This window comes from Maylandia zebra, linkage group LG5 (genome assembly GCF_041146795.1).
Source record: "Maylandia zebra isolate NMK-2024a linkage group LG5, Mzebra_GT3a, whole genome shotgun sequence".
Lineage (NCBI taxonomy): Eukaryota > Metazoa > Chordata > Actinopteri > Cichliformes > Cichlidae > Maylandia > Maylandia zebra.
The window spans coordinates 13,820,077-13,834,200 of record NC_135171.1 but is presented as its reverse complement, the minus strand read 5'-3'; the positions used below and the strand labels follow the sequence as shown (position 1 = coordinate 13,834,200).

At 39.4% G+C, this 14,124-nt stretch overlaps 1 protein-coding gene and 1 non-coding gene across 3 annotated transcripts; both read right to left on the bottom strand.

Moving 5' to 3' along the window:
* Positions 1 to 66: 66 nt before the first annotated feature.
* Positions 67 to 12,306, bottom strand: tmf1 (TATA element modulatory factor 1). Of its 2 annotated transcripts, none has more exons than XM_012917561.3 (17): positions 11,658 to 12,306; positions 10,169 to 11,538; positions 9,373 to 9,476; positions 8,898 to 9,024; positions 8,616 to 8,721; positions 8,001 to 8,143; positions 5,337 to 5,503; positions 3,942 to 4,098; positions 3,724 to 3,816; positions 3,387 to 3,543; positions 3,077 to 3,269; positions 1,966 to 2,035; positions 1,785 to 1,877; positions 1,562 to 1,681; positions 1,266 to 1,424; positions 1,024 to 1,149; positions 67 to 883 (listed from the first exon to the last, which is right to left on the bottom strand). In XM_012917561.3, the coding sequence occupies exons 1-17, from the start codon at positions 11,791 to 11,793 to the stop codon at positions 743 to 745; spliced, it is 3,462 nt and encodes a 1,153-aa protein (XP_012773015.3). In that variant the 5' UTR covers positions 11,794 to 12,306; the 3' UTR covers positions 67 to 742. The 2 variants fall into 2 exon arrangements, with proteins under 2 accessions (XP_012773015.3, XP_004545370.3); XM_004545313.3 differs by having other exon boundaries at positions 10,169 to 11,535.
* On the bottom strand, positions 2,262 to 2,334 carry trnar-acg (transfer RNA arginine (anticodon ACG)). The gene has a single exon. It is a non-coding gene; the product is annotated as a tRNA-Arg (tRNA).
* Positions 12,307 to 14,124: the final 1,818 nt, after the last annotated feature.

Genomic DNA, 14,124 nt, shown 5'->3' with positions numbered 1-14,124 from the left:
ATTAGTAATTTGTATCAGTCATTTTTTTAAGTTTTAGTCTTGCCAAAAAGTGAAAGAGACACATAGAATTGTTCAGAACAGATTTATTGTTGTGTTGCACTGAGATGTAGTGTTTTATTTGAATGCAATGAAAATTCGATCTTCTGTGTGATTTAACAATAAAGAACCAACTTACTTTTTACTAACCTAATAAATGTATATTAATTTACATATGTATAAAGTTTGAAATCCAATCTTCAGGATTTCACTCAAAGACTACTCAGGCCTACACCACACTTTGTGATCTGTAAGGTGTTAAGAACAATACATAAATTTCTCTGTACAATACATTTTATATATATCTTAAACCTTTCTGATTATAAAGAAATGTTGGATGAATTCATATAGTGAAAAAACCTTCACCAGCTCATACAATTTAAACTATACAATACTATGTTAAAGGTTCAATCACAAGAAATTTTGAAAGCAAACTCCCAAAGATTCCAGATGGACGAGTCAAGTCAACGTCGACAATTCTTCACATACGGATTCTGTATTCATTGTATGCTTTGCACAATTCCAATATTGACACTTAAATAAAGCATATGATAATCAATTAAAACAAAATAACAAATATGAATGAATTTCCTTCTTACACAGTGATTCAACTTAAAAGTTCTACCTCATTGTTTCTTGTGAATGCATTTATTGTTGATATTGTCAGCTGATTCGTGCCCCAAAATAACACGTAAAGGAAACTGGTTTATTTCTGGTTCTTCAGCAATTCATCGATTTGGGTTTTGTACATATTCTTTACATCTTCAAGGTCCAGTCTCAGCTCCTCTGCTTCTTCAGCCTTTTCTCCATACATCTGCAGAATGGTGTTATGCCTCTGCTCCAGATCCTGAAATGCACAGCCACAATAATCAGAAGACACTCTGCAAATAAGCCCTCTCAAGAGGAAATATGATTCAATTCAAGTTTTGACATCTGGCAGCATGGAAAATGTATAACATTAATTCCCTGCGCTGTACAGCCTTGTACCTTCAGCTGAACTTTCAACTTGGGGATCTCTGTCACCTTCTCCTCCATCTCATCGTTTTGATTTGTGAGTCGAACCAGCTCCTGTGCCATCACAGATCGTCTCCTCTCCAGATTAGCGATCTCAAGCTAAAAAGGGGAGAAAAAGAAAAGGACAAAAAGGTGAGGTGCAGTACAAATAAATGCGTGCATTTGCTGATAGCAGAAGCAACAGCCTAATCACTAAAATTTTAATTCGACATTACCTGCAGCTGTGCTATCTCTCCTTCTCTCAGTTTGAGTTGAGACTGGAGGTTTTCTATGATGCTGGAGCCTCCAGACAGTCTGGCCGCCTCATACAGGTTGGTCCCACTCATCGACATGGACATAGTCATAGTGCCCAGTGAATGGTCTAAAGAGTCATCCTGCAGATGGATTAAGAAGAAGGAGAAAAATAATGTACAAAAGGACATCACAGCATTTAAAAACTCATCTTCAGTTTACAGAGCTTAACCTTTTTTATCATATTCCTAACTACCTCTATGAGAAAAGTAGAATGCACCTGTGAAAGAACAGAAGTGTGCAGCCCATTGTCTGCCCCACTCATCGAGCTGGAGCGAGACAAGGAGGGTGTAGATGATGCTAGGGCCTCTCCAACTGATTGTGTCGTGGCCTTTCGCTCCTGATAGGACACAATTGAAATAATGAAGTCATGACTGAATGAAGAAAAGTCAAAACAGAAAAGAAAAGGAAAAAAAAACAACACATAAGAGATTCTCTCAAACCTTTTCCTTGAGTGCTTCCTGTGCCAAATAGCATTTCTTCTTTTCTTGCTCTACCTTCATCTTCTCCATCTCTAACTGATTAGTCAGCAGTAACTGGTAGAAGGAGCAAAAAAAAAGATGCCCATGAGAAATCATTTTCATACAGGACAACATCATAAGTAGAAAATAGCTTTTTTGGTACCTTTTCTTTCTTTGTTTCCTCTAACGTTCGATTGTGTTCTCCTTGCAGGTTTTCCAATTCAACACGATCCCTACATTGATAAAATGAGCAAGAAGTCACCAAAAAAAATTAAACAGCAATAAAAACAGTGCAATACATCTGTGAAATGCTACAAATGAAAGCCTAACTGTGTGATATAAAGGATTACTTTTCTACTTTTCTACATGGTTCCTCAGGGAGAAAAAAAAAAAAGGTTTATATCTAATGTATTTATATTTCCAACAACTTGTTTTTTGTTAAAAGACCAAAAACAGTGACGAGCCAGCCAGGAGTCGAACCTAGAATCTTCTGATCCGTAGTCAGACGCGTTATCCATTGCGCCACTGGCCCCACCACACCCTCTGCTTTCCTCATCAAAGAAAACAGTCTGCCACTGAAACCACGCGCTGACACATGAGTGGGTGTTGAGGGGCCTCAGCTTCACAGTCACAAATGGCTTTGTTGAAAAACAAAAGCACTCCAGGAAGGATTAGCATTACAAGCGAGACTACTGTGACTCAGTTTTCCTGTCTCACTGAGAAAAACCCGAGCTACTCATTTCTTTTCACATACATATGAAAGAACAAAACCAAACTGCAATCTACAAACAAAGCCTAGCAGAGACTGTAAGATGTTTTTCACCATTAATCTTGACACAGAATATTTTTCTATTGGCACAACATAAAACCACAACCAAAGAGATTTCATTTCATTCAGAGCAACTAATGCAATAAATGCAGCATTTCATTGTGCTGCTCAAACTCTTTGTGTTGTTAACTGATGTTTCAAAGCAGGTTTTTGGAACCAATAAGGCTCTAAGTTCTACACAAAGCCTCTCTGACAACGTGGAGAACAATCCCATTTTTGACAGTCACACTAACACTTTTTTTTGTGCAAAGCAAAGAAAAGCCACCAACAACCAAACGGCAAAAATTGATAATTATCAAACAAACTAACCACACATATGTTTACTTTAACTCCACATATAAGCCACATACAGTAAACGCGGTATACATGATGATGGGGATGATCTACATGAGCACTTAACCCTGTAGACTCCAGTTTGTTTGGTTGGTTTTTTAAAATTTATTACCTGCTGCTCTCATCTTCCAATTTCTCCCTCTTGTTTTTCTCAGCATCCAGCTGTGCCAGAAGCCTGGCTTTCTCCTGCCGAAGCAAGGAATTCTGGGATTCCAGAGAGGCTAACTGGGACTTAATGGACAACAGTTCTTCTGTTGCTGATCGCTCTTTCTCCACAGCAATGGCTAGCTGCGCCTGGGCATCCGCTGTTTAGAGGGGGTGCAAAAACAAATCAAGCTTTTATTCCCCACTTTCTACGATACTGTAATTTGCTGTTTGTTTTACACAGACATGGTGTAAAAGCTTAAATCCCTAAGTCTCACCAAGCCTGTCAGAGATATTCTTCTCAAGTTTTTCCCACGAGGCCGTTTGACCACCCAGTGAGGCCTGTAGGTTTTCAATTTGTCGCAGTAAAGGTCGCGTGGTAGAGGTAACGCTCTGGCTGAGCTCCTGGTTCCTAGTTTCTGCATCCTGAAGTCTCTGACAGAAGACAAGAAATGATGGCATGCATTAAAAAAAGAATTCTGTTGCTATATTTAAAAAAAGATGAGCTCTTTACTGTCATTGTACATGTACCACGAAATTGTTGTAAAATTATTTTCTTCTATCAAAATGTATTTTTCGTCTATTGAGATAATTTAGTTGGAAATAGTATGCTACCTGTTGAAGTTCACTGATCTCCTCTCTCAAATAATCTTCTTTCCTGGCCTGCTGTTGCTCTGCTCTCTGCAGTGCCAGCCTCAGGTCAGCCACCTGTACACAGCATTAGACAACAATATAATGTTGAGTTAACTATTTTTTTTTTAAATTGCACCAGTATCTTATAGTTGATGTTTATCACATGTGTTTTATATATTTAGTGTGTGACCCAGTGTTACCTGGTTTGCTAGAGCTTCCTGTTGTATCTTGGCCTCCTCCTGAGCCTTCTCCAGAGCCAGACTCAGCTGTTCTCTGGCCTGAGTCTCCCTGCTCAGAGCCACCTCTTCAGCCTCACTGGCTCTGCTGGCATTTACCTTGTGTAGTTCTGCTAGCTCCCTAACAGAGATATTGAAGAAGACCATCATCACTGTGACTTTCCATAAATATTACAATCAGCACATGTATCTATGTATATTTATTTAGAGTGGTCCCGGCTCTAAGGTAATATAATAATGAGATGCCTTCGGCTACGTTCACACTGCAGGTGAAAGCGCATCAAATCCGATTTCTTTGACCCTATGCGACCCATATCCGATCATGGTATGACAGTGTGAACGGCACAAATCCGATATTTTCAAATCAGAGCTGGGTCACTTTCGTATGTGGTACTGAATCCGATACATATCCGATGTTTTAGAAAGCGACTGCTGTGTGAATGGTCATGTCACATTAAATCTGTCTTTTGCGTCACTGACACAAGACAGACGCCAATTATCAGCTCCGGAGAAGACATTGCAAACGCTTCCTGGCCATCAAGCGTAGATGTTAGTGAAACTGTTGGGAAGACAACGTTGGAGAAACGTGAGCATGTTATTTGTACTGTATAATCTGCAGATTCTGACAGAAATCTGCAGCTATCCTTTGAAGCACCGCTCCTCTAAAACAGCAATAAGGATAATTATTAGGTTATCTACATTATTATGTAAATAAAATAACTTAAAACAAAAATTGGGAAACGTAAAGTCCGAAGTCTTTATATTAAGGGCCATCAGTCAAACAATACTATTTGGTCTGGGTATAAACAGAGCGCGTTGTGTGTGACGTCTTCTTTTGAGCATTCGGGCCGCTTTGACCGTTCACACTAGAGAGCGTTTGCTGTCACATTTTATTTGTATTGTGAACAAGCAGACAAAAAATCGGATTTGATCAAAAAATCGGAATTGAGCATTAACACCTGCAGTGTGAACGTAGCCTTAGTGTACATGGAACGAGCATGGCCATGAATTGTCACTTTAAATGAAAGGCATGTGGAAAAACAACCACATGGCTTGTTCTGTTTTAAAATACATATCAAAGTTCAACTCGTGGTTGTAAAACATTTAATCAGCCTGACTCACACAAATTAGTTTTTGGCTTTTGGCCAAAATTTGTGTCTTCACAGTGTAAATATGGCAATGAGGAAATAGTATCAAGGGAAACATAGGGAGAGAAAAAACTTTGCAAAAAGAAAACAACATGGATGAGTGCACTCTAATAGCTCTGGTTAACATATGAATGTCTTTACGAATACAGTGACCATTTAGGATCTGCAAAGAATTTGTCATGTTGCAAGCTTATGAGGTTAGTTTGCTTACTTATAAGAGTTGTCCAGAGCAGCCTCGAGGCTCCTGTTTTTCTCCTGCAGCTCCTCAGTGTCTGACTGCAGCCTGCTCAGTTCCTTCTCCTGGCGCTCCACCACACCATTCAGCTTCTTGATGTTCTCTCTGTGCTGTTTCTCCACCTCCTCCTTTCCATCTAGAACCTGCACATAACAGGAAACCATGATCATTTTATAGTTGAAGTAAATATCAATAATTGTCTACACTGGATGGGCAAATGAGATACAAATGTGTTTGAGAAAAAAAAACAACTGAGAAAAAGTGACTTTATCATGTTACATTTACCAGTAATAAATGACTAGTAAATGCCATGATTTACAACATTGTTTTCTTTAGATCTCCTGCAAGAAAACAAAGTATAAGACTTTGGCTTGACATACCATACGTTACACATGACCATGTTGAAGCCATAATCCACACTACCATAACAAACTGAGAAAACTAGTATGAGCAGCATTGTTTAACAGTGTAAGCAAATGTAACAGTTTTCTTAAGGTGTGCATTTACTCATCATTTTGGAAAGTGACATTTTTATTTTCCACAGTCTCAAGAGTATGATTCAAGGGGCTTTTTCATTTAAAACAGGGCAGAGGAGGCTGTTGAGAGCTTGAAAGCATTTTGGAATTACTTTCATTTTTAAAACAAGCCCCATCTAGTACCATTACTGAAAGGACATGCCAAAACATGCAATAAAAGTAAACCCCTCTTGTAATAAAACCAAATGAATTCCCATAAAATGAGAGCTGAAGAATAAAAACGCTCCCAATCAGCACAATTACGAGCAAGTTCAGCTTAATTATAAACTAATTAACAGGTACCTTTTGATTCTTCCAACATAAGATTTAACCACTAAACACTGAAAACAAAGAATTAATAATATTAATATTATGTTTTTAATTAAAAATTATGATAACATTTTCTTAAAAATTATTGTAAATTAAATTAAATTGCATATATAAACCCCCAAATCACAACAGTAACCTCAAGGCACTTTACATTGTAAGGTAAATACTAGAGATGGCACGATACCACTTTTTTATGTCCGATACCGATATCACAAATTTGGATATCTGCCGATACTGATATGAATCCGATACAGTGTTTGTTAATCAATAAAACGTTTTTTAATATCTTGCAGCTTTTTGTATAAGTTCATACTCAAGTTACAAAAACAAACACTAAAGCTATTCTGATATACCTGTATGTAAAAAATACACTGCACCCAAAATATTTCATAGTTCAGCAAAACTGATCAATCTAATAACCTTAAACCTACTCCATCCTTCCTATTCTGGTATTTTAAAGAGTACTTAGCAGAAATATTAAGCAACCTAACTAATAGGGTTGCAAACTCCCAGCAAAAAAAAAAAATAGGGAAACACCCTCCACCTCGTGATGCTTAATCAACGTAATCAACTTTAATTTGATGCAGTGTGAAGAAAAAAATGCACAGAAATAAAAACATTTTCTACAATAATTAAATAGATTCAACATCTTTCTTCAACAGAACTGCAGACTGCACAGATGGTATCTTCCCAAAGGAAAAAGTAGTATAGCTTACTAGGGTATATTAGACTTAATAGTTACTATATACAGTAATGGACTTCTATATATTCTACATCAGATTAAAACTTTGGGTGTAAGATTCGGATAATTATTTATTAAAAGCTAGACATTTTAAATGAGAATAAGAAAGAAAAGTATGTCTTTGTGCCCCCTTTTCCCTGTTAATGCCCTATCGGCCCCCCTGGCTAAACTTTGCTAGATCGGCTCCTGCACAGTTACCAGTCGTCAGCTACATAGAAAAAGATCCTGGTGTAGAAAGTAATAATAAATAAATTCTAACAACAGATTATCAAGCTGAAACGTGCTGCTGTTGTTCAGCTGCTGGTTTCCTCTTTCTGGCGCGAAGTGGGCCAAAAACAAAGAAGAGAGACGGACTCGCGACAGAAAAGCCGATCAGCTGATCATTGATCAGTTTCATGATTGAAGTAGCAGCAGGAGAGGGAGGAAGAGAGAAGAGGCAGTTGGTCCATATGTTGTTAAGCTTAACGCGGGAATGCTTTACAAACATTCAGAGATGAACTTACACATTTGCTTTACTTCTCTCTGGGATCACTTCCTCGGAGATGAAATGACGGTTTGGCTACAAATACACACAGCAGCACTATCACGTGACGCACACTGCTCCGACGTGCTACCGTTATGAGCCATGTTACGCTGTGTCGCAAGTTTTGTGAGGTGCTTTTTTGATATTTAATGGATCAGTTTACATTTTTTATTTCTCTCCGATATCTGATCCAATAATTTAGGTCAGTATCGGACCGATACCGATACGTAATATCGGATCGGTCCATCTCTAGTAAAATACCCTAAAATAATAGCGACTATCAGATGAACCCTATATGAACACGCACTTGGCGACAGTGAAAAGAAAAAACTCCCTCTTAACAGGAAGAACTGGAAGCCGTGATCGGTTAAAGGTGAGGGAAGGAAGAGAGAACAAAATAAGTTGATCCAGGAAAATGAAATTAAACACAAAAACTCAAACTAAACTGCCTTAAAACTAAAATGCTTTAAATAACAGTTGGGTATGAACTTTTATTCAAGTGTAGTATTGAACACATCCCAAATCCCTACCTGCTGGAGCTGTCTCAGCTCTTCCTCTTGATCCTTGATTTTCTTTTGTTGTTTGGTGATCTTTGTGTCACTCTCCTTCTCCTTCACACGCAGTTTCTTGATGATGTTGCTGTGCTGTAGCTGCTGTTTGGACAGCTTTTCACCTAAAAGTGAGAAAAATAAAAACCTACTCAGACACTTTAACAAAGCCGATATGTGATGCTAAGTGGGGCGATCGTGGCTCAAGAGTTGGGAGTTCGCCTTGTAATCGGAAGGTTGCCGGTCCGAGCCCCGGTTTGGACAGTCTCGGTCATTGTGTCCTTGGGCAAGACACTTCACCCGTTGCCTACTGGTGGTGGTCAGAGGGCCCAGTGGCGCCAGTGTCCGACAGCCTCGCCTCTGTCAGTGCGCCCCAGGGTGGCTGTGGCTAAAATGTGTGTGTGTGAATGTGTGGATGACTGGATATGTAAAGCGCTTTGGGGTCCTTAGGGACTAGTAAAGCGCTAAATAAATACAGGCCATTTACCATTTAATCAGTAATAACCTAACAAGTAAGAGCTACTGTCCTACCAAGTGTTGATTATGCCATCTGTTGGTTGCGGTGGAAAAAAAACATGTTCCATAAACAAGTCTTACCCTCTTCCAGCAGACCTCTGATCTGCTCCTCCTTCTCCTTGATGATCTCCATTGTATCACTGGCGTTTAGTCTTGTGGAAAGCTCCTCTCGCAAACCCTTTATCTCCTACAGCACCAAAAGAATAAAATAAAATCTTTGCCACAAAAATTTTGGACATGTAAAATTTTAATTGTCCATCTAGAAGTAATTGTGGTAGGAGAAATACATGAAAGGTTAGCACCTTTCATTTATTTTGTTAATCATAAGTTAACAAGTCACAGACTAAGAGCTCTTAGCATTACCTTCTTAGCTATGTCTCTCTCTTTGCAGGCCAGCTGAGCCTTCCTTTCTGCCTCTGCTATACGCTGGGTGAACTCTTCCTTCAGGGACTGAACAGTGGAGCTCTCCTCCTTCAGACCTATCACTTCACTGGAGGATGAAAGACCTCATTAGTTTAAAAGCTCATTTTGAAAGACAACCTCAAGACCAAGCCAGCGTTTAAAAATCCATACTAGTAGATTAGTATGACAATTCAGAGTCACTTAATTTTTAAGTAAAGGATTTGAAATTCTTAGCAGACTCTTACAGTACTGTCATGCCAATTTAGAAATCCATTTCATTAAATCAGATTGACTTATTCTCCCCTTGCTTGCTCAGTGTTTGCACAGTGGCATTATGCTGGTGACATTTCATCTCACCTACATATCCGGAAGACCAGCACTCCTGGCAAGACTGTTTACACTTCCTTTGTGAACCAGGTGTCTGCCTCATACTCACTCTTTCAGATTGTCACACTCCTCCTCCAGTGTGGCCTTGTCTTTGCTAACTGCCAGCAGCTGAGACTCTCTCTTCTCAAGACGCCCTGATAGCTCATCAATAACCTATAACGTGACCACAACATGCTCTGTATTTACAGAAGATTCTAAAAATGTCGCAAAAGAAATCATTTGGTTCTGTTTAACAAGAAGCGAAATTCTTAAAGTTTATCAATAAAGATTCCAATTTGTCAGGTAAATACATATTTATGGATAAAGAGAAACATTACTTAGATTATAAGCACTGTTACTCAATTCACTGAAAATAAATCCATGACTACTTTTAATACAACCAAGTAAACGATTTAGTCCTTTCTTAAGCAAATATTCAACAAAATTGCTGATTAAAAAGAAGCTTTAAAATAATCTTAAACAGAAAAAACAAAGTACCTAAAGTCACACTAAATGCGCTGAAGATCAAGCGCTGTACAGTTCACAAGCTGTCATGATGCTGTGACATGACAATCTAACAGAGCAATTTCTCCCTTTCTTGCATATGGAGGAGAAAAACTATGCTAAAAATGTTTTTTGTAAATTTATTATTTTTAAATGTGACTCATTTGCCACTTCATCAGTTATACATTACTTTTCAGTTACAGATAAAAACCTATCCTTCTTTGAGCAGTAACCATTTTGCAGGTTGTATTCAATGGATTTTAGAAGCAATATGGACTTTTTCCAACTAGATCTGGCAGTATGTGCATTGCATAAACAATCTTTTCAAATGACAGGACCAGATGCAGACAGCATTTGGTTACCTTCTGAAGCTCCAGTATCTGGACAGTTGAGGCACTTTTCATTTCTGCAGTGATTGGTGGAGTGATCTGTTCTTCAGCTGCAGCGGTGGCATCAGACAGTGTGAGATTAGCCTCCTGCTCTGTCAAGTCTTCGGGCTGCTCGCTATTCACAGGTGTCGCACTTCGTCCGCTTTCCTCCATCTCATCCAGCGACTGCTCCCGCATTGTTTCAGTGAATCCCTCCTCGTCATCTTCTTCCTTCTCATCTACCTTTGCTGCCTCTCCACCTTCCTGCTTCTGACATTCAGCTTGTTGCACTGTTAAAGGGGCAGGACCCGCAGTGACGGATGCTAGAGTCCGACTGCCAGGGATTTCGTCATCCGAGTTGACCTCACTGACGCTCCGGCTATCCAGTGACTGCACGCTAAAGGAATCAATACGCTCAAATGCATCTGAGGAGGAACCACAGCTCTCTGTGAGTTTTGGGTAGTCTTCTAGTCTAGGAAAATCTCCACATGTGGAGGCAGTGAGAAGCTGGAAGGAGCCCTGCATTAGGTGAAGGCCAGTCTTTCCTTCACCGGTTTCTTGTCTAGAGCTGGCTGAGCTCTCGCTCAGCACACTCTCATGGTCAAGCACTTCAATGTCACTGGTGGTTGAGGTTCCTGAGGAGAAAGCACTAACTGGAGGAGAGGGTGTATCATTCTGACGATCCTCTGTCTTTGAGTCTTTATGCTCTAGGAGTACTTCCTTAGTGGATACGGGAGGTGACGGATCAGAAGGGGCAGCACTCTTAGGTTGAGGGGAATCTGTGGTATCCTTCTCTGGTTGGTGTTCTATTGAAGTGTGTGACTGCTCTGCTTTTGAGTCAACAGAAACTACTGAGTCAGCATCTGTTTTCACACTGCTTGCTTTACTGTCAGAGTCACAAGGAAGATCACTGGAAGAGGAAACAGGAGAAACTGGCTGCAGGAGGACAGTGTCTGCTGGTGAGGGCTTGATCTCCACCACCTGGATCTCACCAGCTTTCTGACTCTCATGGATCTTATCAGCAGGTCCAGATTGAGGATCCTCAACCACGAATGACATTTGACTCTCCACATCTTTTTGGACAACAGCCTCTTTGATTTGCTTTTCTTTCTCTTGAGGCCGCCTTTGAGACTTAGTAGGGGGTACTGACACAACCTGAGTTTTGGTGACAGCCTGTGAATCTCCAGGTGACAAAAAGGCACTGAAAAAATTTTCGGATTCATCCACAACAGTACGAGTGACGGGAGTAGTGATGGCTTCCGATAAAGGGGGTGGTGTGATGGTCTTTTCCTCGGCGGGTGCTTCCCACTGTGTCAACCCCCAGCCTCCACTTAATGAAAGCTTTCCAGGTAATGTGACATCTGCTGAGAAAGATTATTTATGTCAAGTCTTTCGATAGCTTTAGCTTCTAATTTTACATTTGCATATCATTTACATACATCAACATTAGCTGTTAACACGCTATATTACATTAATTACTTACCGTGGTGGGGCATTACAGTTGTACCATCCCAATGGTCCTCCTCTTTGATGTCCAGAACTCGGTCGATTGACTTCTGAGCTGATGTTAAAGCTTGTTTAGCGAAGCTGGACAGGTGAGATGCGTTGAACCAACTCATTTTGCTTATAAGGCAAGACAGCAAACAAACTCCAAGTTCAGGATTTGTAACACGGATGTTAGAGCGAATTCAGCGTCAGCAGAAGAATACGTTTATTTTTTCCGTTTTTCCATTTTTTATATAGATATATAATCAACGCCGACTGGTTGGGAATAATCTGCACTGTCAAAAAACGGACTGTCCACTCCAAGCTTTGATGACAGCAAGTTACCAAACAGCTAGTTAGCAATGCATACCTTTGGTGTATATGGACAGTACCAATGCACTATAGTTTCGGATCGAAAACTGACAAGCTGGCCCTCAAAATCGCTTTCACGCCAAAGGTCAGTCATGCAGGAATACAGTTATCCCCAGAACTCTGCAACCATCGCAAATTCAGACCATTCTCACGTTTAATCCCAAATTTCACGGCTACTTTCCTTGGTTGTCATCGTTTGTTTTGGTCGCTCACAACTTGTAGCAATGCTAGCATTAGCTTGCTCGCTGCTTCCTTTTCCACGTAGCACAGTGACGTCATTATCCGGTCTGAGCCGTAACCCAGCGAAGAAGCGCGTCCGTGCCCCTCCCCCTCCGTAAATATTAGCACAACAGACAGCTATCAGCCAGTAAACGGTATCATTGGTTATTAAACTGTCTCTTAAATCTATTTTTGTGTTTTATTTATTAACCGAGGATACGAGTAAAATAAGGAGTAAAAGAGAGTTTGACTTTGAAACCATTTGTCATTCGTTTCATCAGTGTTTATTAACCAAAAATGTTTGTTTGATTGATGCAAAGAACTTTCTTAGAAGGAAAACCGAAAATTCAGCTTTAGAGAAAGGACATTGCAATATGGTCTGAAAATAAGAACATGAACAAAATATATATATATTGGGTTTTTTTTGTTGTGATATAACCCTGGCATTCAAAGGCTGTATGTAAATATGTTAAGCTTCTGAAGTTTACCCTGGCTCTTGAGCAATCCTTTTGGGAACCAGATCCACATAGGACGTAGTGCCAACTCCTGCTAAGAATAATCTCATTATAACACATTTAATTGGAAATATCTATATTTAAAAATACGTGAATGTGCTTGAATATGTGAGGAAAAATATTTGGTTATTTAAAGGTGGATTTTGATGTAATTTGTTTGCTAAAACAGTATTTTCTGGTTTGTTGCCTCAGGGATACTATGCAGTTAAATCACCTTTCTTAGGGCAATACTGATAGTGCCTCTAAACTTTGGTATTTGAGACTGCTTGTTTTAGGTTTTAGGTGCTTAACTGCTCTAAAACACCTGATTCTGATCCATTTATCAAGCACCTGCCATGTTTAATACCCAGCTGATCATCTGAACTGTTGGAGCAGAGATTGGGGTCATGGTTTTGAGTTTGGTTAAGTGGTGCAAACCATACATTAATATTAACTAACTTCTAGGAAATGAGCAACAACAGTGTGTATCTATATAACACATTTTCTAGTTGTTTCCACCTCATCCAAAAAAAGAAAATTACAAAGATGTTTAATATCAAGTGTAAATTGGCTTTGCACCACAAATACAGGTGATCTAATTAGAGATGGAACCATATAACAAAACATTAACAGCTTTTGTGTTAACATTTATATATAAACAACATAAAAATGATTAGATTAAAAAAAATGAATAGAACACCTGCTGACCTGTTCCTCTGGTAGATTTTGGATGTGAGGGGGACCTCAGTAAGTAACTGCTGTTGATGGCTTTTTGAGTTGGGTGGAGATGTTGACATTGCAGGAGAGGTTTTCGAAGATTTAGACACCTAGGCTCCACCTGTTTGATAGAAGCAAATCTAGTAGAATTTATACATTTTCTTTGTTTTGTTTCGGTTTATCTGTCATTTTCTTTTTTTTTAATTGAGCAGCTAACACAGCTAACACAGCTAACGCCTAACAGGAAGAAGGTGCATGGTTTTGTTGAGCCTGATCCCTGCAGTTTAGGAAAAGAGATTTACTGTCATGCTACGGGATACATTTGGTTACGTATAGGTTCATAGTCAGACGGAGGACGCTTCAGCATGCCAGAAAAAGAGGACAGGAGAATTTAGATAGTAACAAAACCCCTAACATTAGTGCTTCTCCAATTTTTCCTCTTGATTTTGAAGTATTTCTTTTTTCATCGTATCACTGGAGATGCTACCACACCAAAACATTGACACCAGTGTTATATTCAGACCTGGACAAGTAAAGACATGGCAAATTGTATAATCAGTCAAATGAACAGGTTATAATCCACAATCAAGAAAACGAATCAGAAAGGAGACTCAAAATAGTCAGTCCTCAACTGAATATTTGGTTGATTTTGTAGCATCTTAT